Below are 27081 nucleotides of genomic sequence, written 5' to 3'. Positions count from 1 at the left end.
TAGGCCTCAGAGCGCTCCAATCTGCAGATCATACACAGAGCGCAGTAGCGAGCGCTCAACCGGCTGAGCTATTTTACCAGCATAAAGCAATGTCAGTAATTTTGTACATCCATATGTTCCACATAAGTGCTTTGCTTTGGGTGAGTGTGCCATATACAGTACTGTGCGTAGATGGACAGTCTTCAGAGAGTGGTAGGAGTCTCCATCCGCCATTGTGTCCACACTGTTTGAAGCACACGCTTAGAGAGGACACCCAGTGAACCCGATCAATGAAAGGCGAGGGTCCAGCCAGCTCCCTCTGTGCCATGCATAAAGATGTGCCCCGCCTTCCGCCGGAGCCTGGCGGCGCTTGCTGCAGGGTGGGCGCGGCCGAGCCGCCGCCCTGGAGATGTAACGCGAGCCCCCTTCGTTTGATATCGAAAACGAATTATGAATACGTCTTTGGCTGGCCTTGCGCTGTTCTGTGAGCTCAGCAGTCTGCATGTCGGCCTGCATTATTAATAACGATGAACTGGGCAGGGGGCGGAGGAATGCTGTGACTTGAGTCTGTTCCTTTGAGTAATCCCTCCCGCCTGCCCAGGCGGTGTTGCTGCTGAGCCCGGCAGGACCACTCATGGAAGGCCGCCTTTGTGCAGAAAGGATGGAGGCGCAGGACCCCGCCGAGGAGGACGCCTATGATGGCCTGTGTCAGTATGCTCAGAAAATCACCGCCTGCTTCGGGGTTCACGGTAAGGGGTTTCACTTTTCCTGTGCTCGTGGTATTACAGAAACTTTCCACTAACTGCACATTAGCAACAGGGCAATTGCCCCGGGGCAAACAACATAATCCTTCAAAGCATTTTTTGCACCAAGGCAAAGGACTAGTACTGAGGCAAACATTGCTACCGTGCATTGAAAGAATATTTTTTGCACAATGGTAACTTTTGCTCTTGCGCTAATTGCACTTTCACCAGTTCAAAGTTACTGTAATACCGCTACTAATTAGTGTTACTATAACTCATCCCAAAATACCTAATTCTTTTATTATCAGAAGGCTGACGGGCCGAGATGACCGACTTGGCTTAAAAAACATCATGTCTAGTTACACAGACACAGACCCTTTTAGCAGCAACTGAACCCACTGAGCTTTTTACACTGCGATGGGCCCGCCCGATGTGGGTGTCTGGGACTAACTAAAGATTTGTGGGTGCAATGGGATGGCTGTCTAAATGTGAGTAGTGCAGAGGACTCCTGTCCATCCGCCATGCGTCGCGCCACCTTGCACTGTGGGGCGCTTCTATGTGATCTGGCGGAGAGGTTTTCATTGAAATTTTTATTTTTACTGGTCGATTTTGCTGCAAATATATGTGGGGGGAGACCCACCGCTACATTAGTTTTTCTCCTAAACCCACCCCCCAAATATATTTGGGGCAAAATCCTTTGTTAAGAAATAATAATAAATAAATAAATAAAATCGATGAATTCTTCTTCGACTAAATCTTCTGCGGACAAAAATCCCTATACCCTCTGAGGCTTCTGCCAGGCCGCACGATACGGGATACAGGGAGTGGCCGCGTGGCCAGCTTGTCCGCATTCAGTGCACTGCTCTGCCGCAGGGCTTGCAGCCTTCCAGTAAGTGACATGCTCTGCATCGAGCAGAGAGCGGCCGGTGCCTGCAAGATGCACGCTGGGGCTGCGCTGCCAAGAAAGGCCACTTAGCTCAGGGCATTGATTTCATTTCCAGAAGCAGCCCTGTTGCTAACCGCCCCAATGCACCTTTTTGCACCAAACATTGGCGTTTTACTCTTTTTATAGCGTCTTTCGTTACCCTAGGAGTCTGGTTAATTTGAAAAAAATTGATGGCTGCGCATTGATCTTTCTTGGAGTATTCTTGAATTTTTACCCAAAGCTTTGTTCTCGTGTATTCAATGACATCAACCGGTTCATACATGGTCGCCAAATGAATCAAGCAGGCGAACGCTTGAGCTAAGAAGAGATTCATTGAGTTACAGTTCTTTTCATTAGATATAAAGACGCTGGGATGAGCTGTGACCACTGTGCGTGAGCAGTGGCCGAAGTGTATGAAAAGAAGTAGTGGAATTGTGTTCCCTGCTGGCCTGCTCCTGCTCCCCATAAACTCCATTGCCACGACTCCTCCTTCGCACATTACAAAACCCCAAACAAACACAACTGCTGTTTAAGGGAACGTTCAGTGCATGGAAGTGCAAATTTCAACTTCTTCCTACACTTTTATTTTAAAACAAAACCATTCTGGAACGGGTTCTTTTTTCAAATAAAAGAATAGGAACAGTAAAACATAATTAAAAAAAGTAGAGGAGCCCCGCTCCCAACCGTTCCTGGCCACTTTGACCACAGTGCTTGAGCCACGACAGAAGGTGGAGGCAAACCTGCTCACCCACAGCTCAATGGAGTGAACAAGTGGCATCCAATAAATCTTTACAAAAAAGGTTAGACTTGCGTCTTCGGAGCGATTATCGTGAGCTATTTGATTAGCCATGCCACGGAACAGGCTTGCTTCAAGGGTGGGACAGGGATCCTCTTTAAGTGTTTTTAAAAGCAGAATGTGCACGTTTTTGGGGACTGGTTGTATAGGTGAGGATTGGCTTTTTACTGGTAAGGTTAGCAAGTGATGGCAGTGACATCAGGTGACAGGCAGTAAAGCTGTTGGCCTATTTTTTCCAGTGTTTCAGAGCGTTATTTATCCTTCAATGGGTACATATTGGATAATCAGAAAAAGTCAAACATGATGACCATTGGATCATCGTTCAACTGTCCGAACTACCTGACTGTTTCATGGGCAAAGAAACCAACCCCAGAACTAGCTATACAGCACCAATGGTGCATAACAGCCACTGTAGATGTGCAAAGTAATGTGGCCATTTAACCGTGTGCGCTGAGGCAAATTAACTGCTCAACAGTAGCTATCCAACTTTAATTGCCCCGTCCTTACCTTTCCATGTGTTGTATGCATGCATATAATGGGATTTATTTATAAAGCATGAGCCCAGCTGGGAAGCAACAGAACGCTGTACCTCAATGACACACTAATACGGATATATGTGGTGCAGGGGATTTTGGTGGATCCTTCTAATTTATTGTTTATTTATTTGATTTACATAACTGTTCTTTTCTTGTAAAAAGAATCTCCCGTCTGCAAATTAAAACAGCAATTATTCTTGCACACTTTGCACTTAATTAGTGAGATGACTTCTCCTGGTGTTCAGTAATCTGTTGGAATTAATTAATCTTGTATTACTCGCTTAATACGGGACGGGACACCAGTCCCTAAGTGGAGACCGGGATTGTACTTTTGTTGTTCTGCGCTGTCTTGCTTCAAAGGCAAACGCGTTGCCCCTGAGCTATCGTTGCGGCATGCAGACCTATGTACTATTTATTGTTAAAGTGTTCTAAACAAGTGTCTATGCATGCTGTTCATAGGGCTCTTCATGAAGAAAGAAGTAATGAAATCTCACACGAAGGTGCAGTGTAAATCGGCGATACGCTTCGGTGATAGCCAGAGGCATAGACAGGGTAGGGCCTTAGGCCCACCCAAAATCTGTAAAGGACCACTCATCAGCACTGTGTGGGCATTTACAGATGTTAATGTCACTGCGGTGGGCCCAACTAGATTAGTTGCTCGCCCCACTTGTTAGACAATCCTGGCTACGCCTCTAGTGATAGCTAGGGCTGTATCCATCGCTCTCTAACACGTTCGGCTAGGCCCGAAGTTCTGTGTATAAGTATTAGCCAAATGAATGACACACACACGTGCATGCACACACACACACCCACACACCCACACACACACACACGTCCATGCACACACATAGACACACAAATACACACTACAGACACTCAGACACATGTATAGGCACACACATACACACACATGTGCATGCACACACATAGACAGATACACACGTGTATGCACACACAAACGCACACACAAACACACACACAAACACATGTGCATGCACACACATATACACACACACGTGCATGCACACACAGACACGACAGACACTCAGACACATGTATAGACGTGCACACACGTGCATGCACACACATAGACACACACACACACATAGACACGACAGACACTCAGACACATGCTCAGACACTCACATGAACGTGCATACACACACACACGTGCATACGCACACATAGACACACACACACGTGCATGCACACACACACACCCACACACACACACCCCCACACACACACACGTCCATGCACACACATAGACACACACATACACACTACAGACACTCAGACACATGTATAGGCACACACATACACACACATGTGCATGCACACACATAGACAGATACACACGTGTATGCACACACAAACACACACACAAACACATGTGCATGCACACACATATACACACACACGTGCATGCACACACAGACATGACAGACACTCAGGCACATCTATAGACGCGCACACACACGTGCATGCACACACATAGACACACACACACACACATAGACACGACAGACACTCAGACACATGCTCAGACACTCACATGAACGTGCATGCACACACAGACACACACACACACGTGCATACGCACACATAGACACACACACACGTGCATACAGACACGACAGACACTCAGACACATGTATAGACACACACATACACACATCACTATCCAGAGGGGCGTTTCTGCAAGGAGCTCTATTTAGAGACAGATTTGATAACATTTGGGATTTGAAATCGCGAGGCGCACATTGCAGACCTACCTCTGAAATAAATACATGAACCGACCTATCTTTGTGAAGCGGGAACTTCCGCTAGGCGAGCCTGCACTCACTGGGGCGGGGACACACTTTTCTGCTGCACTTTACCACTCCCAACCAGCCTCCAAGAAGCTTTTGCTTAAACACCGAGTGTGGATTGCGTGCGTCTTCATTCCATCTCGGAGGGCGGGGGGGGGGGGGGGTGGATAGGGAGGCGGCACTGCCAGCAGCTTGGCTCTGCACTCCAGACACTGCTTTCAGGACTGACCCTGTAAGGAGGTGTGTGGGGGATGGGCGTGCTGAAAGGGTTCAGCTCCCGCCCAGATAGCTCAGTCGGATAGTCCGTAAACATTGCTGCCGTAATCTTTCCCTAGGTCACAGGCTTTTCAATTCTGCAGCCTTGAAGCAAGTTGAGCATTATTGAATTGGTTAATAATAGTAACAGTGTGTGCATCGGGGTGTAAACATGGCGGCCAGAGGTAGGTGGGTATCACTGGAAACTCAAGGCGCATAAAGGGTTAACCCAGATGTGTAAAAGTTATGGGAGAAAAATGGCACTAGGCACACCTAGTATGGCCACTTTCCCGCACAGAGATGCTTCTTAGTCACCAGCTTTACCCTGGGTGCTGCCTTCTTTTACCATCCCCTGTCAATCATGTTTGGTATGTTGTTTGGTTCCACACCGGGCCACAGTGTCATCCTCATGGTCTCTTGAAGCTGTGGGGTGAGGCGGGCAGGGTTTGGTCAGTGGGGACGGAGGGAAAATGCAAGATAGCTCTGCTGTTGTGTTGACGCGTGCCGACCGAAGGCACCTTGAGCTCTGCACATGGGTCTGTGTCTAGGAGACTCGTGTCGCGGGCATTTGAGCTATATGTTGTCAGAAGGAACTTGTGTATGTCTTTAGTGGGAGAGTGTGTTGGTTGGGAGCCTGTTGTAGAAGTCGGTGGGAGAGACGTAGAAATCCACGTTTTGAAATTGAGGGGAGCTGGGAGCTATTTAACTCCTGCTTTTAGACTAGAAGAGCCGGTTAAAACCCACAGCTACCAGAAGCTACTTTTGGCTCGCCATGCCAACTGATGCCGAACAAACGCAACTATGTGAAGTGAACTGTGCATGAGAGACCATCTATACAGAAACATTAGGGCACATCTATATGACATTTAAAGCATAAGGGGTCATGAATAATTAATACAATGATACGTTTGCCTTTTATATAGAAGTTGGATTTGCCTAACACTATGCTCCTCGCTCCCCAGTGGTGACTGGTTACCGCTGGATACCCCGGAGTTGCTTGCAGGTCCTGCTTATCCAATCTTAAATTCAAGCCCTGGAATTCTGATGTTATTTGTGCGTGTTGGGGGAAGTTGTTCGTTTCCAGTGTGTGACAGGCTTCGTTGCTGTGCACACTGCATATGGAAACTGGAGTGTGGGCATTTAGGAAGTGGAATAGGCAGCTGAGACGGATGGGCAATTGGAGTGCCTTATCTAGTGTTGCCGGGCGACGTCCTGGTAGTCACCAAGGACGAACCTCCAGGAGCCCACCACAGTGGGAAGGGAGGGGCATACCCCAGACAGGTGACAGCTGCAAAATCCTGGATTTTGGTGGGGGGTGGCCTGGCACGTACATTTTCAAACTTTCTCAACCACATTGTGTGATCCTGGGCAAATCACTTCACCGCTATCATCCACTCTGATGCGTATTGTATAGTAGTAGTCATTTATATAGCAACTTTTCCCAATTGTATGGCCTCAAAGAGCTCTGTGGTATGAACGCCCTGGGGAAAGAGGCTGGTCAAAATGTGGGTAGGAGTTGGATTCAGCTCCACAAATTCTTTCAATAGCACCACAATTAATTTCCACAATGATTACAATGCTTGCAAGCATGAACAATATATAGGAAGCGCTCTATAAACAACGGATTATTAATATTATGTGTAGGGTCCACAGATTCAACCCCCACGTATATCTGAACTGCTTCCTACTGAATGTGTGCATGTGTGCTAGGAGCTGTCCAGGTGCTGAAAGGGCTCTATGCACACCCAAGTCATATGCGCATCAGGGCAGCTATCTGTGGTCTACACGCTCGAGGTCCTCAGACCATCTGCATATCAGTCAGCCATGTGTGCCGCCAATGCGAGGAGCTGTCCAGGTGCTGAAATGTTTGCCACCACGGGAAATAGACTCTCAGGCACAGCGCCCGCCTTAGTGCGAGTACCAGGTAATAACACGATGCACACACACCATAACGCCTTAATACAGCATACGGAGCAGAGAGGTAAAGATGAAACCAAGCGCTGTCCTTCCTCGATGCATAATGAGTTGAGGTATTATTTATATAGCGCTTTTTCCAACACGCTGTAAATAGAAAATATTTACATAGAATTATCACCCAACCGAATTTGGTACTCATTTATCTACCTGGGAAGGATGAAAGGCGGAGCTGGCCGTGGCCAGACCTGCAGATCACACACAGGAAGGTTTTAACCATCTTGTGCAAATCAGATCAGTTATGCACCTTGTGAACTTATGTGGCTCTGTTTAATAAATGCATTTAAGGTTCGGTAGAGGCCAGTGATTACAATTTCAAAATAGTTTCCAAAATAAATGTTTCTCAGAGAAATAATTGTGAGAGTAAGCTGGAGACCAAGTATTAAAGGGAGTAGCGGTGTGGCCGTGTATTATAAGGAATATAAGAGCCCCTAACATATAATAACAAGCATTGATAAAGCCAACAGTCTTGGCTTTTGTGTATTCATGGGATTGGTATTTCTCAGGGACTGCCATAAGGGTACTTCCTCACCACAAAACGGCCACACACGGAAAATGGTGAGATGATATGGGCATGCAATAGCAGTGCCTAGCAAACGGGTGATCCATGCCAGCACAAAAGCCATAACTGTTGCACTTCTCAATCCTTGTTTTTAACAGGAAATCAGTGCAAGGAACACGTATAAATCAAGTGGCCAAAAGCACACTTGGTTAAGACATTTTTATTGCACCAGTAGTGCATTTACAACTGCAATTAAGCCATTAACTCTCCACAGTCTGCTTAGAAATGACAATGGCAACCCAAGGTTTCATGCTACTGTTTTATAAAGCCAGCTTAGAAGATCCCAGGAGGATGTGTTTTGGGTGGGAAGGGGCAGGTAGTGGGTGGGATAGTCACAGGGATTAACATGGCCATGGGCAGCAAGGGATTGGTAAATCACCAAACAGCACCCACAAGCTGGGTGTCACTCCTCGCATGCCATCTCAAAGTCAGCTGTTCTTCAGTGCAATAGTTTTGGTTTATAGTGTCACTAATGCACCACCTAATAGCCAAAGCTTAGAAGGATAGAGTCGCATGACCTTGCAAAGGAGCTCACCCTATGACCTTGGTCCACTACCTGGTCACACAATTCCCCTGTGACTTGCAATATCCATACAACATATGATAGGGGGGAGGACTCTTTTAATAAATGTTGCACAGTGTATTAGAAGTTAGTTGTGTTTGCATGTACTTCTACAAAGTGCTGTCCTGGAGCTGAAGAAATCTACAGGAGTCAGTTATATTATTATTCAATCCCTTTGGTGCCTCCACTAACACCACAAAAAAAGAGATGACTGTGCAGCTGTCCATGGCTTTGTTCCTTAGCTTGGCTATGCCATCCCGGAAGTTGGCAAATTATATGCAAACCAGTCCTAGCCCTGATCCTAATGGGAGCAGAGTAATAGAAAATCTGGTTGTTCATATTGGAAAAGTTTTAACCATCTTGTTCAAATCTAATTAACAGATTATGCATGTACCCTTTGAGCCTATGCGGCTCTGTTTAATACATACTTTTTAGGTATGGCAGAGGCTAGTGATTAACATTTCAAAACAGATTTCAAAATAAATGTTTCTCAGAGAGACACCTGAACTAACAAAAAACGGAATAAATGTGACGATGAGACAAAAACACTAGAGACATGCTCCTTATTGTTAATAAAAACACAAATCAAAGTACACATGCGATAAAGACACCCCTAACTGATTTTACAAAGAAGAGAACAGCATATTGCATGGTTTTAACCAAGTGCCCTATGATCAGGCAGAGGATCAAAATCAGGGTTGACATGCATGTTTCGGCATTATTAGGATTGTTAAAAGCCTTCATCAGGACGAAGAAGCATAGTAATAATCTTTTAGAACAATAAGTAACGTCCGGACAGAGAAGTGAAAAATAATATACATCTTTTTTACGAGAAAAGGAAAGAATAATACCATAAGTAAATAAGAGCAATATTTGTAATGAGTATCGTCAACCATTTCAAATTGCAGTCTTTACTTACTCCAGAGTGTTGCTAAGGAATGGGAATATCACTCCTCGGATATCGATGAGGCATACTCTGAGCAATCTCATCTAAGGAAAATGGACGGGTTAGGTCTCAGTATAGACTGGATCCAAAAAACACCTATAGTCAATGTTTCTGAAAAACTAGAATAAAGATTCTCACCTAAAGCAGGCAGAGAAGGTTCCAAAGGGACTTCCACCCAATGTGGCAAATGATATCAATTATAATCGCAATTCAGCTTTTAATTGAATATTTGAAACATTTCAAAGTAAAATATTAAAGTGAGAATACAAATGAAAACTAGAAATGATAACTCAACCCCTAAACAGGTCGAAGCACGAACATATTGACATCTGAAGACAACTCTGATGTATTAAGTGAAGCCCTGGGCCATCCAATCAACCGAGATGGTAAAAGTAGTGCTTGGCATTTAAACATCAAGTGAACTAAAAGGACACAGCCATTTTCATTGTATGTCAACACATAAAATAAAAAACATAAGGTGATATCTGTGTTTAAATAGGGGATGACGAGCAATTATCTTGGAAGACCTATTTCTTAGAGAAAAGCCTGGAATTAATATAACGTTAACTCAACATTAGTCTTCAATATTAATGCGCTGTCACAATTATTTTTCCAGATACCAAAAGGGGTTGCTCAGGTCTTTCTAAATGAATAAAGCCACAAGGATGCATAGTGACGTCAATTGCTTCGTATGTAACATACAGTATGTTGACGTCATCTACGTGCCACCATCTTAGATATGGCAACCCTAGCAAACTATGCAGCTTTATAGGGGGTACAGTAATTAATCAAACCAAGGTGCCACACCCCGCTGGGAACGCTGAGAAATACTTGAAAATCCGAAAGCAAGAAGATGGAGCTGTACACGGAAAGAATCCAAAGAAAAAGAGCACAACACTGAGTTGGTGAACAGCCTTTTTACTCTATTATGAAATCTCTTTAATATTGAGATCCTGAAAGTTAAATTCGAAGTTACTAATGACCCATAGGGAGTTGTAGTGAAGTATCATATCTTTTATGTTAGCTGAACCCAGGAATTTCATGGAAACATCATATTGGCAACGATTCCTTGATGGTCATGATCCTCGTATGAACTGATGGTTAAGCCCATTAGTGACGGTCTTCGTGTGTCCACATTAATTTACCTCTTTATGCCTCAGACTGCGTTCTGGTGAATTATTCCAGAAGTTTTGTTTGACCACTCCAAGTACACCCCAGTTGGACCAGAGCAGCCAGGACTGGTTAAAATTGTTTCATTCAGCAATGTTTGGTGCTTGTATTGGGGCTCATACAATTACTGCAACAACCGAATATGTTGATTTTCGACATCCACATTTCACCCCATATATATATATGCGGGGGGGGATGGGTACAGTATACAATGAATGTAGGAGGGAGGAAGGTGGATGCAGGGGTCTTCCCCTGCCTATATATGCAGTGAAAAGGGGTACACGTAAAAAAAGAAAATCAACATTTTCGGTTGTCACAGTAAAAAAAGTGCAGCAATAAAGTAGATCCCTTAAGTGGCAATCAGTATTCCAGACATTGACCCCCTGCTGTTGTGCCTAGGTCATACACTGGCACACAACAGATACGGACGAATGGGTCCAAGACATTTTTTGTGGCCGTTTGTGGCTTTCATGCAGTGGGGTCAAGTTCTAACGTTTGGGGTTGTACTGATCTCATTCCCATTGGCCAAGAGCTAGACGTGATCTGCCTGCAGTAGATCCTTTTCTATCAGGGCATGGCCAGGATAGGAAACAGTGGCATGGAGTTGTCCAGAGGCTTTCCCAACAGTTATGATTGACTCAAAGGTTCCCATCGATCACTTTTTGTTGTTAAGGTGCAGCCAACAGTGCATGGATCTTTTGGGGAGCTGAAAGAACTCCATCTACAGAATGAAGTAGAGCGCAAACTCTTAACCTGTCCGCATATTTGTAAGGGCTGGTCTTTGTCAGCTGTGAATGGCCATTCATTTAACATAAGAGTAATGTGATTAGAGCAAAGCCCCCAAATCTTCCACCCGCAAACTTGCATCTTCTTCCGAGACACTTCAATGGAGTCACCAAATCACCCTTTACTCCATTATTAAACACATTTATTTCCATGAAGTCATGGGCAAAAAAGGATTTTCTTTTCCTATTGTTGGAACTTCACATTTTCTTTACAGTTTACTTTATCACAAGGTGCAGGTTGCCTTTCTTTAAGACCTCAATTTAAGTTGCAGAAACAGCAGGGGAATTATTAGTCTGATGTAGCATTCCGTTACTTGTATGCTTCCATTCTGAATGAGAGAATATAAAGCTACGATAATACACTGTTTACTTAATGGATTGATACATTTGTATATTTATTTATTTTTAAGAAAAACAGAGTTAAGAAGAGATGTGGTCAATCAAGGGACCACGTTGCAGACTGGGCTCAAATCCCAACTTCTTGGGCAAATCATGTTCTCTAACTGCACCTTATCTGCCAACATTTTAAGTCCATAGAAGGGATTTAGTTTATGGTATACTCTTTTCGAAAATGCCTCCATCACAATTAATTAGACTATACATGTTGCTCCATTTGTAATATGAGCAAACACTCATAGGCACTTTAGATGGTTTTGTTGCTGACAGGTGCAATGTCCATATTGTCCAAAAAGATGGCTCAGCAGGTTAAACACTCGTTGCTGTGGTCTGTGTTTGATTTGCAGGTTGCAGGATCAAATCCTGGCAAGGCCACCTCTGCGTTTAATCCTTCCGAGGTTGATAAATGAGTACCAATTTAGACTAGGTTATATATGTAAATATGTCATATTTAAAGTGCTTTAGATTAAAGTACTATAAAAAACCAATAATTGGTATAATTTTGGCATTTTTACTATTTAGGTGTGTGATGAACGTACATTCCTTTTTTGCTGATGTTCTTTGAACATTTTGACTGTTTGTAAAGTAAATGCTCTTTGATTCTGTGTGCTCTATGAGGAATTGCTAATTCCAGTGTCAGCTCCTCATTCTGAGCCGTCCCATCACCCCCAGATCTTCACATTATCCAGCAGCGCAGGCACCACATGCTGCCCACCAAGGACAGCCCCCAACACCACCTCTAAGTGCACTAGTGGCAGCTCCTCACACTGTCCACCCCTGGCAGATTCTCACACTGTCTGAGGCTGAAGCCCAGTACTGTACCTGCGTGTTAACTGCAGGTGCTCAACCCTCTGAAGTACCTTCTGCCAAAGATCATTGGCGGTCAAATACAACCCTATCACTAGACAGACCTTGTCCTGAAAACGCACTACTTTAAACGGTATTACCCAAATTGACCTTTTACAATTGACCTTTTGTCCTAATTGACCTAATAATAGTGGTCCTAATTGACCTTCTGCACAATTGACCTTTACCTTTATTTTTTATTTTTATATATATGGGTGGGGTGGGTTTGGGGTAATAAATAATATAATGAGATTGGGTGGGGGATTGCAGGGGGTTTTGGATTGAGTGGGGGATTGTGGGGGGGCTCCACCCCCTCCGCATACATGTCCTAATGGATCTTCATTTCACGATCAACTGTGCAGAAGGACAATTTTCCTGCAATCAATTATGAAAAGGTCAATTAGTATACATCCCTTTAAACTCTTTATTACAAAAAGTCCTGTGTGAAAGGCCCCCTCTTCTGCCATAAGCCCTTCTCTCACACGTCCATTCTCGCCCCTTTTTTCAACTCCCTCCCAAGTTTGTTTTTGGCTATCACATCTCCCCCAACTTTCTCAGCAAAATAACTCCTCTGCCTAAACATACCTGAAAAGAGGCATATTGTCCCCCTGCTAAGGGTATCCAAACAGTCTGTCGAAAAGGGGGAAAAAAGGACGGGAACAGGCAGAGGGAAAGAAAAGGGGGTACCAAATAAAGGATGGAGAGTGTAAGAGAAACTAAAAAGGAGAATGCTAATGATTTTGGAAGCTTGGAGAGTCCAATAAGCCTGAACGTGAACTAATTGTGCAGAAAGTGAGAAGCAAGTTCCAAGATTTCTGTGGGCAAAGGAGCATTTATTTGGGGCTAGTTTAATAAAACATATCATACATTGTGGTGTATGGCTGCGTGACAGATTTAAGATGCACCCAAATGACCCATTGAAGAGTGGAGGCTTATGTTGTATGAGAAAGCAATGAATGTTTCTGACAAAACAGACCCCAACATAGTAATATTGGGACTGCCAAGACCAGGGGCCCAGGGAGTCCCAACCCAGGGGAGCCTGCATTATAGGTAACTGGGAAAGGAACATGGGGGAGGGCGGGTAGGAGGACGCTGTGCCAGCCTTGGCATTATAGTAACATGGATTATTCTATGGCATCAAATGTGCGGTTTGGTGGTGGGGACACGTGCAATGTATTAAGTTGAATCAGGAGTAAATGAACGGTGTGTGACCACTTCCTGTGGGTTCGGGCGCCTTATTAATGATGCCAAATAGTGGGAACATATGTACAAGTGCTTGCGTAGTGCAGCAGAAGTGCTGTGTGCAAGCAGTGCTCATTGTTAATGATTCCGGATAATGGCCAAGTGCCTAAGGGTGAAGGGCATGCTTGCTCGTGCAGGTCCCTGTTTGTGTTTTTCCTGGTGCTGTCAAGGCGCTGACAGTCCTTCTTGGATGCTGCTAGTTGTGTTAGCAGTGCACACGCCAGCCTTTTGATAGCATGCGCATAGAAGCATTGCACTGTGGCGCATAGTGCAGAGTGATAGATCGGCTGCTCCTGCCTTTTGAGGAAGATGCAAATCGAAAGCATTTAGAGCAGATACATCAGGCCGCGAGCCCAAGCACAGAAGCGAAATCTATCTTCCAAGATGGAGGATGAGCAGAAGGCAGAGGACGAATATAAACCCCAGCCAAATGTCAACATTCTACACAAAATTAACAAATCTATCGAACAGGACAGGCTATCAGAGAAATGTGCTGTCCCTGGAGTTTTCTATTTTGAAAAACCATGTCCTGGTTTTCAGGAAAAGGAGGGTCATTGGCAGTGCTTAATTTTTAAGAAAATAAGTGCTAGGGCCCACATTTCTTTAGCAGGCTTGTGATACTTTGGGCAGGGAGTTGCCCACCTTTGCTGCCACCACCCACAGCTGCTCTCCACAGTCTCGACACATTTGGGGTTAAACTACAGCTGGCACCTGCTCATTGAGGTTGATGGATGCTCTGGCTATCATGGCTTCATAATCAATCTGATTCTGAGACGATAAGTGCTGGCGCTCAGAAATAAGTGCCACGGCTGAGCTCCGGTAAACAGCCCCACAAATGTAGCACTGGGCTGTTAGATTCCCAGCTGTAACTGTAGGGCATTGCACACGTTTGGCTTTCCTGGCGTATTGGACTACAACTCCCATGAGACCGCACCATTGACTATGCTGGCTAGGGCTCATGGGAGTTGTAGTTCAAAACATCTGGGGCAAAGGTTGCACAAGCCTGCTGTACGGAGAGCATACATCTTCAAATATTGCATACACAAAACCTGTTTATAGACAATTCAACATGAGTTATTAAACCTCTTAATATGTTGGTAATTTTGCATTAACACTTCAGCCAGACCTTTGTCATCCTGGGGTGGGCGCACACCCTTATCTTTTAATTTAAGAGCAGTATACATGGAATAACTGATTGTGCCATAGAGACTGCGTCGGGACCAGCTTGGAAACAAAGGCTGTGAACATCGAACCCAGCAAAAGGTCATTTGTTTTTAACATGCGTTCACAGCCAAACTCCCACACTTTATATCCAAGGGAATGCCCGGAAACCCCCACACCGTTTGCACTACTGCAGGGCCGTTGGGGTAACCACTGTCAAATTGTAGTCCTAGTTTTATGTCGCTGGCCAATCCCCTTTTTTTATTGTGAAAATCCGGTCACCCTAACTATAAGAGCTCTTTCATCTATTACATGACCTGTTATGTTGACTTATTCATTTCATACCATAAAATACCAACACATGCCAACCACATCACACAAAAACATACCAAACCATGCCAAATCATTCTATTATATGCCAGGCCAAGCTTAAGAATAAAAAATCATGCCCACCCTACCAACACATACTATATCAAAGCATATCAATGATGGCAATTTAAACGATGCCATCAGATAACATAAGAAAACATAACATTGCTGAGTACCCCAATATCCTTGTTTTAAGATAATTGCAAGTCACCTAGCAACTCTGTTAACATATATAAGCATGAGGCTAGAGTGCCTTTATAGTGACTGAGGTGACTTTAACATCGCTTTAAGGGCAGTTGAGGGTAATTTATGCCTTATACTACATGGGCGCATCGCCACCCTTTTAATACTCCAGTAGTCGGTGTCTTACAGAATATGTTCTGAGGAAATAAAAACTCCAGAAATGAACTTCAAATGTGTTTCAAACAACTATTTTTTTTGCAGTTTTGGTTCGTGGAAACACAGTGAGTGTGCCCCATTTTATGCCCCATTTATGCCTTAACTCATATTTTCTGTCAGCCCCAAGGCCCGTGAAACCCCTCAACCAGTCCCTTTCTCCCACCTGGCACCTTCCTCCTGGTTCGCTTCCCTCCCGTCTCCCGACCCGACCCACCTGCCCTGACGGGTCCTGAGGACTGTGTTACCCAAGCCATAACTGACCTTCCCAGGGCAGCTCTCTGCCCATGCAGCCCTCTGGCTAAGGGCCCCAAAGCAAAGGGCGGCTCCAAAAGAGGCGACTCCAGATAGTGTCTGCAGGTGTCCGCAGGTAAAGCCAATGAAGCCAGCAGTTAAAAGACACCAACAAAAAGTGTGGCATGGGTGGGGTGTAGAGCAGTTACTCTACTCCAGAAAACCCCCGCCACTCTACCTTACCTTTCCAGAATGTAGACTGGCATTGACTTGTCCATGCATACTTAGAGAGATTTGTAACCACCAGCCTAAATCTATTAATGACTGGACTATAAATGTTGCGATGCATTATCTATGAACAGAATTGCCAATGCCCTGCTAACTAGAGAGCACTTTGAAGTTTAGCCTCTGTCGATTCTAGATAGAATAGCGAATATTAGCCACACTTAGACAGAATTCTTAACTTTGTGCCGAATGTAGACAGAATTGTGAATGATAGCATGTGCCACACTTAGATGAAATTGTGAACTCCAGCCTGCGCCGCATCTAGATAGAAATGTGAATGATAGCATGTGCCACACTTAGATGAAACTGTGAACTCCAGCCTGTGCCACATCTAGACAGAATTGTGCCACACTTAGATGTAATCGTGAGGTTTAGCCTGCTCCACAGTTAGATGAAATTACGACCTTTAGCCTGCGTCACATCTAGATAGAAAGGTGAATGATAGCATGTGCCACACTTAGATTACACTTTGAACTCTAGCCTGTGTCACATCTAGATAGAAATGTGAATGATAGCATGTGCCACACTTAGATGAAACTGTGAACTCTAGCCTGCGTCACATTTAGATAGAAATGTGAATGATAGCATGTGCCACACTTAGATGAAACTGTGAACTCCAGCCTGCGTCACATCTAGATAGAAATGTGAATGATAGCATGTGCCACACTTAGATGAAACTGTGAACTCCAGCCTGCGTCACAATCAGATAGAAATGTGAATGATAGTATGTGCCACACTTAGATGAAATTGTGAACTCTAGCCTGCGTCACATTTAGATAGAAATGTGAATGATAGCATGTGCCACACTTAAATTTATTTGTGAACTTTGGCCTGCATCACATCCAGATAGAAATTTGAATGATAGCATGTGCCACACGTAGATGGAACCGTGAACTTTAGCCTGCACCACAGTGGATAGAATTGTGAACTTTAACCTGCGTCACATCTGTATCCTCATTTATACTTGTATCGACCCCTGCCCCTATGTATCTGTATGTCTCTATGTCCCCACCGTCCTGTTCAAGTGCATGGTCTCAGGCACCTTAAAGATAACCACCATATCCCACCACTACGCTTATTCTCTACTATACACCACCACTCAAATAGAACACAGCTATACCCCTGATAATTCAGCCTAGCTGTTCACATACGAATACGACCCCATGTACACCCATCACTCAATAAAACGCAGCCAGCCGAGCAAATTCGAGCCTAGCTGCTCACATAGCGTTCCACAGGCCTCACGCAGCCAGAACCCAGTCTGGGTATCCACCCACCAGACTGCACACATCAAACTGATATCTCCAGCACCACACATATCGCTAGGAAGCAGCTTTCTTCTGACAACTACACCAGCTGCACACATGTCTGGTGCACCCACGCACCATACGACACTATTTCTCTCTAGTGACCTGAACTGCAGTTCCCGAGGGTGTGCAACCTACCAGCGCTTTGAGGTCATCCCAATGATATATAAGGTGCTATTGAAATGCCAAGTAACATAATATAACAGTTTAGTAAAAAATCCCTTTAGAGGGCAACTCTGTGCTTTCAAATGCAATCGATGTTTGCTGGTCTGTAGTAAACTACATGTGAACGACTCGTTAGCTGACGGGTACTCACTGTCAGAGAAAGCTCATCTGAAAAGATAGCTCACCTGTTCAGTTCCATCGCCAGGAATCAAATGTAGGGGAGCACAGAGGGGGCCAAAGACAAAAGTAGGGGGGCCACAGACAATAGTAGGTGGCCGCCTATGAAAGAGCATGTGTGACGTCACAAGCACACCACCAAAGAAGCTTTTGTGCACACCAACTACCAAACCCCACTGCACCTCCCCTCCCATCAGAATATATGCACTAAAGCATTAAGTTACTAATGACCCATCATTCACAATTTTGGGCGCTACATTCTGATTGGAGGGGCTGGTCTTCAGGCAGAGGGAACTTAACAGCTCTTCATTGTTGATTGCATCCCTGTGTGGGGGGGTCCCACCTTCATCCCTTCACCCCCTGTCTCTAGCACCCACAAAGGGGAGGTTACAACACCCTTTATCCTCTGCCCCCATCATACACTACACCCAACCACCCCCTAGCCTTCAATCCACACTGACCTGTGTCTCCCGCCAAGGGCCTGCTTCCTCTGCTTCTGCTTTCGAACTGTCCCTCCTTCACCCCGCCCCACATCTAAACGACCGCCATCCACCCACCTCCCAAAATAAACAGGCACACCTCTCCCCGTGCTTTACCGAAGTGCATTGCGGCAAAGACCCCCGTCGTGGTTGGAGTGTGCAAAGACAGGTCTCCAACATATAACACAACATAATTGAGTTCAACAGACCGCATCCAGACTTGCTGATTAATAGTACATTAAAATATCCATTGACAAATTACAAGTAAAATTCATACAAAAGGAGTAACCCTTTTCTGTCTCCAGATGCGTTGGACTAGGACTCCCATAATCCTTCACTATTGACTATGCTGGCTAGAGTTGATGGGAAATGCAGTCCAATATATCTGGCAAGGCAATGGGTGCAGGCTCCTACTATTAAACATCATCAAATAATTTTTTTTAAATGAATACTTTCAACAACACCTTCATTTTCCCTCTTTTCTTTACTATGGCGTCCTTTACTAAATGATTGTATCCCCGAAGCCTACCTAAACACCCCCTCCCTTCCAGTGCCACCCCCATTTCCCGAGCATGCTTCTGCAACCCACACAGCTTTGGAAGGTATCCATCGCGGTTCTGCTATGTAGCCTTCTACGCTGCCAGGGGGACAATGCCATGCCTTGCATATACCCCAAATAACCTTTAAAAAATAATGAAACACATCGGTTTGGTTCATTGTGTATGCCCTCCGCCTACCTAGTTGTTTAATAATGGAACTTAAAACCAACCAACCCGCTCACCCACCACCAGGGGTTCTCACACAGCTACTGAGGGTGAGCCAAGTAGGCAAAGTAAACCTGCTCACTGCATCCATGCCCACAGGGGCCATGCTATTCAGGAGAGGATTGTCCTGTTCTGGGGGTTTCTTTGCATTCTGTAACTTGCAAACCTGGCTATCCCCATAATAACTCCAGGACTACAAGTCCCATAATGCAATGGACTATAAAATATTGTGGGGTGTTGTGAGGGACTGAAAAAAAATGTTTTTGGTTTAAAAATGGCTATGGGCAGGCTCACCACTCGGGACAGGTGGGTCTAGTTTAGATGGCAAGGGGAAAAGACTTATTAGAATGAGCTAATTTCTGAAACCCTCTAGGGCTGGGTGGGTTTTGGGGAAAGCCAGCAGTGTGCGATCATTGCTGAATCACTTTTCGGGGTGGTGAGGGGCTCCCATCTGTGACTAATAGCTCCAATACACTGATCAGGGCCACGGACAAGCCAAACACGTCCTGACACTTTCCCAGCCCACCTGCCCTGCAAGCGAAGTGTCTCAAAAGACTACACAGCAGCGACCCAAGCGCTAGGCAGAGTAACAGATACACCCCGGGGCGAGCCCCAAAATACAAGAAGGCCCCAGGCTTGCACACGCATCAAAGGCACACGCAAAAGTAGGAGGGGGGGAGTTAAAAGGACAACCTTTACCCAAAACCCTCCATCAGCGGGTCTCTTCCCCTGGCAGAGGCAGCAAACACAAACAGCCTCCTTACAAGCGACCCGACATGAAGCACTCCACGAGGTTCACACAATGGAATCTTGATGCATGCCACCCACGAGTCAGGCGCACACAGCACGTGCTTAACCCAAGTCCCTGGCGCCCCGTAACTTGTGGGGCCTCATTACATTCTTGGAGGTAACTGGAAAAACAGGTGGTTTCAGAACGATCCTGTATTCTCAGTCCTCTTTAGTAGGGGGTAATACCACCAGCATATGCATGGGGGTATTACCTCCCTCAAATGGAGCATTTACCTTCTGCAGTATTTCCACCAGATGTAATTTCTCCAGTCTCCAATGAAGTCCTATGGGTCTTCAGAATGGAAAATAACCAGAACTCATAGTTAGCTGGTGATTCGCCAGTTGCCATCAGTGGTAACTATAGCGTCATTTGGAGGTATGAGCGAAGGACCTAAATACCCCCCAAACCCCACCTCACATTGCAAAGACTGTACCGGAAGGGAACCCCACAGCTGGCAGCCATGAGTCTTCCACTGTATGCAATCAAAAGCACCAGAACACACTCAGACATCAGTCTTCCACTGTATGCAATCAAAAACACCAAAACACTCCCAGACATCAGTCTTCCACACTATGCAATCAAAAGCACCAAAGCACACCCAGACACGAGTCTTGCACTGTATGCAATCAAAAGCATCAAAACACACCCAGACATCAGTCTTCCACTGTATGCAATCAAAACGACCAAAACACACACAGACATCAGTCATCCACGTATGTAATCAAAAGCACCAGAACACACCCAGATATAAGTCTTCAACGGTATGCAATGAAAAGCACCAGAACACGCCCAGACATCAGTCTTCCACGGCATGCACTCAAAAGCACAAGAACACACCCAGACATCAGAATTCCACTGTATGCAATCAAAAGCACCAAAACACACCCTGACATCAGTCTTTCACAGTATGTAATCAAAAGCACCAAAACACACCCAGACATGAGTCTTCCACGGTATGTAATCAAAAGCACCAGAACACACCCAGACATGAGTCTTCCACGGTATGCAATCATATGCACCAAAACACACCCAGACATCCGCATTCCACTATATGCAATCAAAAGCACCAGAATACACCCAGACATCAGTCTTCCACTGTATGCAATCAAAAGCACTAGAACACACCCAGACATCAGTCTTCCACTGTATGCAATGAAAAACACCAATGCACACCCAGACATCAGTCTTCCACTGTATGCAATCAAAAGCACCTTAACACACCCAGACATCAGTCTTCCCTGTATGCAATCAAAAACACCAGAACACACCCAGGCACGAATCTTACACTGTATGCAATCAAAAGCACTAAAACACACCCATACATCAGCATTCCACTGTATGCAATCAAAAGCACCTTAACACACCCAGACATCAGTCTTCTCTGTATGCGAATAAAAGCACCAGAACACACCCAGACACAAGTCTTCCACTGTATGCAATCAAAAGCACCAAAAAACACCCAGACACAAGTCTTCCACTGCATGCAATCAAAAGCACCAAAACACACCCAGACATCAATCTTCCACTATATGTAATCAAAAGCACCAAAACACACCCAGTGACGAGTATTCCACTGTATGCAATCAAAAGCAGCAAAGCACACCCAGACACGAGTCTTGCACTGTATGCAATCAAATGCACCAGCACACACCCAGACATCAGTCTTCCATTGTATGCAGTCAAAAGCACCAGAACACACCCATACAAGAATCTTACACTGTATACAATCAAAAGCACCGAAACACATCCAGACATGAGTCTTCCACTGTATGCAATCAAATGCACCAGCACACACCCAGGCATCAGTCTTCCACTGTATGCAACGAAAAGCACCAAAACACACCCAGCCATCAGTCTTCCACGGTATGCACTGAAAAGCACCAAAACACACCCAGCCATCAGTCTTCCACGGTATGCAACGAAAAGCACCAAATCACACCCAGCCATCAGTCTTCCACTGTATGCAATGAAAAGCACCAAAACACACCCAGACATCAGTCTTCGACTGTATGCAATCAAAGGTACCAAAACACACCCAGGCATCAGTCCTCCACTAGATGCAATCAAATGCACCAGAACACACCCAGACATCAGTCTTCCATTGTTTGCAATTAACAGCACCAACCCACACCCAGACATCAGTCTTCCACTGTATGCATTCACATGCACCAAAACACACCCAGGCATCAGTCCTCCACTAGATGCAATCAAATGCACCAGAACACACCCAGACATCAGTCTTCCACAGTATGCATTCACATGCACCAAAACACACCCAGGCATCAGTCCTCGATTGTATGCAATCAAAAGCACCAAAACACACCCATTCACGAGTCTTCCAATGTATGCAATCAAAAGCACCATAACACACCCAGACATTAGTCTTCCCACTGTATGCAATCAAATACATCAAAGCATACCCAGATACGAGTCTTCCACTGTATGCAATCAAAAGCACCAAAACACACCCAGACATCCGTCTTCGGCCGTATGCAATCAAAAGCACCAAAACACACCCAGACATCAGTCTTCCACTGTATACAATCAAAAGCACCAAAACACACCCAGACATCAGTCTTCGACCGTATGCAATCAAAGGTACCAAAACACACCCAGGCATCAGTCTTCCATTGTTTGCAATCAAAAGCACCAGAACACACCCAGGCATCAGTCTTCCACTGTATGCATTCACATGCACCAAAGCACTCCCAGGCATCAGTCTTCCACTATATGCAATCACATGCACCAAAACACACACAGGGGTCAGTCCTCCACTGTATGAAATCGAAAGCACCAAAACATGCCCAGACATCTGTCTTCCACGGTATGCAATGAAAAGCACCAAAACACACCCAGACATCAGTCTTCCACTGTATGCAATCAAAAGCACCAAAACACAGCCAGACATTAGCCTTCCGCTGTATGCAATTAAAAGCACCAAGACACACCCAGACATCAGTCTTCCACTGTATTCAATCAAAAGCACCAAAACAAAGCCAGACATTAGCCTTCCACTGTATGCAATCAAAAGCACCAAGACACACCCAGACATCAGTCTTCCACTGTATGCAATCAAAAGCACCAAAACACACCCAGACATCAGTCTCCCACGGTATGCAATCAAAAGCACCAAAACACACCCAGACATCAGTCTTCCACTGTATGCAATCAAGTACATCAAAACACACCCAGACATGACTCTTCCACTGTAAGTAATCGAAAGCACCAAAACACACCCAGACATGACTCTTCCACTGTATGCAATCAAAAGCACCAAGACACACCCAGTGACGAGTCTTCCACTGTATGCAATCAAAAGCACCAAAACACCCCCAGGCATCAAGCTGCAGTGAGAGGCAGCTGAAATGTGTAGACGGTTCCATTTATTCAGTATTATACATTTTCATCCCTGAATATTGAATTGTCATTGTTTTTGAAAATTCAGAGCAGCAGCAAAATCGGAGGGGGAACCCTCCAGGCAACGCTCCATAAACTCCCATCCCCACCCTCACACCTAAAAAAACATTATCCCCTGTCCCAAACTTACTATCTGTAGCTTTTTTTAATTATATGTTTCAGGAACATTTCTTGGCAATCAATTTTCTGTACTAAAAAATCTGTGTTGTGAACATTCGGCAATGAAATCAGTGGATACCTTTTGTACAACCCTTTAAACAAGGGTCAGTCCTTTTGCAAGTGCTCTCACTTTTGACCGATGGCTGACCCAAAGTACAGGGAGATAGATTGCCGGCGTGGAGAATAATTTCAAGTAAGAACATACACCCTTGGGCACAATACCTAACTATCAGAATGTCAACAGATAATAATATCAAAGTGTCTTTGTCCACGGCTGTTAATCTTATATCCATTTTTAACATATATTGGAATCCAAACGCAATGTCCGAGACAAGATTCATAGATTCGATATGCGAAGAAATCTACAACTTGGCCATCTCCTATAGTGGAATTGAATTTATTACAGTAGGAGACTTCAATTTTCATCTCTTCAATAAAGAAGGTGATAATTTAGACCCTAGAGAGATGTCAAGTAGAGCTAAAAAATGGACTAAAGAAGTAAATCTTCTAAACATCTTTTTAAGTGATCAGCCAGTAAATAGCAAAGGTAAACCACTACCAAAGTGGTCACCAGAAAAGTCCAATTCAATTATCGATTATATTTTTATATCAGAAGGGATTCGAAAAGTCAAAACTTCGACTGGTAATTTGATACAGCCGGACAGTGACCACCATTTGATACAGATTGAATGGGCCACACATGCAGTAAATGATCGACGACTAACTCTACCAGAACTTGAACTTACCAACGGGCTGAATAGACTCTGAATAAAGCAACATCAAATATCCGAATTAGTCTCAACTTTTGAAGAAGCGCCAATTCAAGACAAACAGAAATTGAATTATGGATGGATCTTAGAAAAATATCAACAAGTGGGACCAAAGCAGATACAAAAGCAAACTCATTCCCATCACTTTAACATGGAAATTCAAATAAAAAAGCAACATTATAAATGTTTGCGAAAACTAAGGAAAAAGAGGGAATTAGACTTTGAAATTGAAATAAAAAAGGAAAAACACAAGTATTCCAATGCAATAAAATCAATCAAAGCTTCTATAAAGCAAAATGATGCAGAAGCAATTTTAAAAGCACTCAATCAAAAAAATATGCGACAACTATGGTCTTTGTTGAATGTCTCATCTAAATCACAGAATATGATTCAAGAAGTTGAAGCAGATAGATGGGTTAATCACTTTTCCACTCTATATAAAAAGACGGTACAACCATACACAAATGACATAGAAAAAGATGCTGATTCATGGGGTCTCAATTGGGACATAGAAGATGTCATTAGTACCATCAGGTCACTCAATTCTTCGCGAGCACCGGGCCCTGATGGCCTAGCAAACAGTAATCTAAAAGCGGCGCCAGAAGATTGGGCTAAATTCTTTATTTTCCTTTTACGATTAATAGAAAAGACAAAAGAGATACCTCATACTTGGACAACAGCTGTTCTGATTCCTATCTATAAGGCAGGAGATCGACAAATATCCTGCTAATTATAGACCGATAGCCTTATTAGATCCTTTGGGAAAATTATTTGCCGGTAACCTCCAAAAAAAACTGAATACATGGGCAATAGATTGCGACAAAAAAGCTAAAAGACAAACAGGCTTTGTAAATAGAATAGGCACTAATGTCAACCTCTTGCTGATGAATATGTTAAAACATGAAACAATGGCAACATCATATCAAGTATATGCAATCTTTATAGATTTCAGGACTGCTTTTGACTCAATCAATAGGCAATTACTATGGTCTAAGCTAAGATCTTGGGGATGCCCTTCCAACATTCTAAACCCAATAAAACAACTATATTCGAACACCTCTATATGCGTCCGACTTACGAAGGACGGAAGAGTGACATAATCCATTCCTACCTGGAATGGGCTAAAACATGGTGCCCCTTAGCTGCGTGCCTCTACAATCTGTTTACCTATGACTTTGGAGATAAAATTCAAAATAACATGGCAAATCCACCAAAGCTCAATAGTGAAACCATTCAAACATTAATCTATGCTGATGACATTATTATCTTAGATAAAACCTTGAAAGGACTTCAACAAACAGTGAACAAAGCTCAAGTTTACATGACAGAGAATAATTTACAAATTAATATCGACAAAACCAGATTAATGAAACTCATTACTCAAAAAAATAAGACCCAATGTAATATAAAGATTCAACTAGAAAATAAAGTGGTCATGACAACCAAAACAATAAAATATCTAGGTGCTCTAATCAATCCGTCAGCGAATGAAAAAGAATGGAAAGAACATATTGAGGGGAAAGCGAGATCGCTGGCAAGACAAGGACGCTTCTTTCACTTAAAATACGGGACATATTCAGCAAAAGCCACAATTCTGCTGTATAAACACAAAGTAATTCCAATCTTGACATATGCGAGCGAATCACTTATTAATCAACAACTTATGAGATGGCCTTATTATGAAGCAATATTTTGGAGGAAAACCCTTGCATTGCCTAAAGCATTTCCTATCTCTAGAATACGATTTGAGTTAGCTCTACAATCTATTCAATTCATAGTATTTCGGAAACAAATGGATCTCTTTAGAAAAATAATTTCTGAGGAAAAAATACCAGCATTGGAAATCTTAAAAGAAAAAAAAGAAACATTCCAGACATCAACTCTTTTGAAATGGTCTAATGAGATCAAATCCAAAATGAGAAAGGAAGATATCACGGAGGAAATGTTGCTTAACAGACCTCAGTATGCAAAACGGAAAGTTCAAACGAATGACTGGATAAGAACTGTAAAAGAACAGAAACATTATAAACGTCATCTCAATGCTGAAACTGAAGTAAGAGCACTCAACGAGTTACAATAATACTTGCAACAATTTCCGTGTTGTAACACCCGTGATCTTTTTTTGCATTTTCGATTTAATATATTACCCACCCGAGACTACCTATCTTTGATAGACAAAACAGACACCAGTTCCTCGGTTTGTCGATTTTGCAAAGATCAAACCAGAAAAGAAACTCTATTTCATCTATATGGTCTGTCCAGCTTTGAAAGCAAAATGAGAATTATATAGAGACTTCTTCAAAATCTCTGGAAAACAGTCAACAACCGAGGAAAGATGGGCTGAACTTTTTAAAGGCAAAAATCAGCATCTCATATTCACTGTGATTAAATCTTGGTTTGAGATTACTAAAGAACCTTAGAAGAACAATACGAATATAACTTTGTAAATTCGTTTGTAAAAATTATGTAAATATAAATGAAAAGTTTGTCAAATCAAACAAAGCATTTTAATAAAAAAAAAGAAAAACAGGGAGATAAGTTTGTTGACATACTACCACATTGGTACTGATTAACAAAGAATTTACTGGTAGGAATCCAGACTTACTCCTGACTTACTCTTGGAGAGAGAGTGTTTGAATTAGAAAGAAGTTCCCAGTATTAATGCTGACCTTCTCCTTGCGTTCTCCTGCAGGCAAAAGAGGTAGCCAGCGATTATTCCCGGTAACCTCTTTTTTGTGAGTCGGCTCCTTAGGTCCCCCGGCTCTGCAGCTAATAACTTAAATACTAGCATTGACTGAGGATGCCAAGTCTTGGAGTGAGTGGCTTTTTTGCCTTACTGAGCTGTGCCCATTGATGTGACAGCGCTTGCTTTCGGTGCATGGACATCACAGATATGTGTAGACCAGATAGTGCAATGACTCCGAAAGATGATGAGTCATTTATGATGGAGCAGAAACGATGGGATGATGGATCTTTTATTGCCGGACACAGTAAGATGGGCGATGAATCTTTAATCCTGGGTGTGTAAAATGATGGACAAGTGAATGAATTCTTTATTATTCAGGCTGTCAATGGGCCGT

At 43.8% G+C, this 27081-nt stretch overlaps 1 protein-coding gene across 3 annotated transcripts in view; it reads left to right on the top strand.

The window, feature by feature from the left end:
- ABLIM1 (actin binding LIM protein 1) overlaps positions 1-27081 on the top strand; it is a 1283500-nt gene that overhangs the window by 338772 nt on the left and 917647 nt on the right. The window contains exon 1 of one of the 3 annotated variants that reach the window (XM_069611878.1): positions 597-728. The exons of the other annotated variants lie outside the window; for them this stretch is intronic. Coding sequence (XP_069467979.1) covers positions 614-728 — 115 coding nt within the window. The 5' untranslated portion in view covers positions 597-613. Of the gene's footprint in view, positions 1-596; positions 729-27081 lie in introns of those variants that run through there. 3 annotated transcript variants of the gene reach the window in all.

The sequence above is a fragment of the Ambystoma mexicanum genome, chromosome 8 (assembly GCF_040938575.1).
Source record: "Ambystoma mexicanum isolate Mex_15411 chromosome 8, UKY_AmexF1_1, whole genome shotgun sequence".
In the NCBI taxonomy this organism is placed as follows: domain Eukaryota; kingdom Metazoa; phylum Chordata; class Amphibia; order Caudata; family Ambystomatidae; genus Ambystoma; species Ambystoma mexicanum.
The sequence above is the reverse complement of the archived record's forward strand: the minus strand, read 5'-3'. Positions and strand labels throughout refer to the sequence as shown.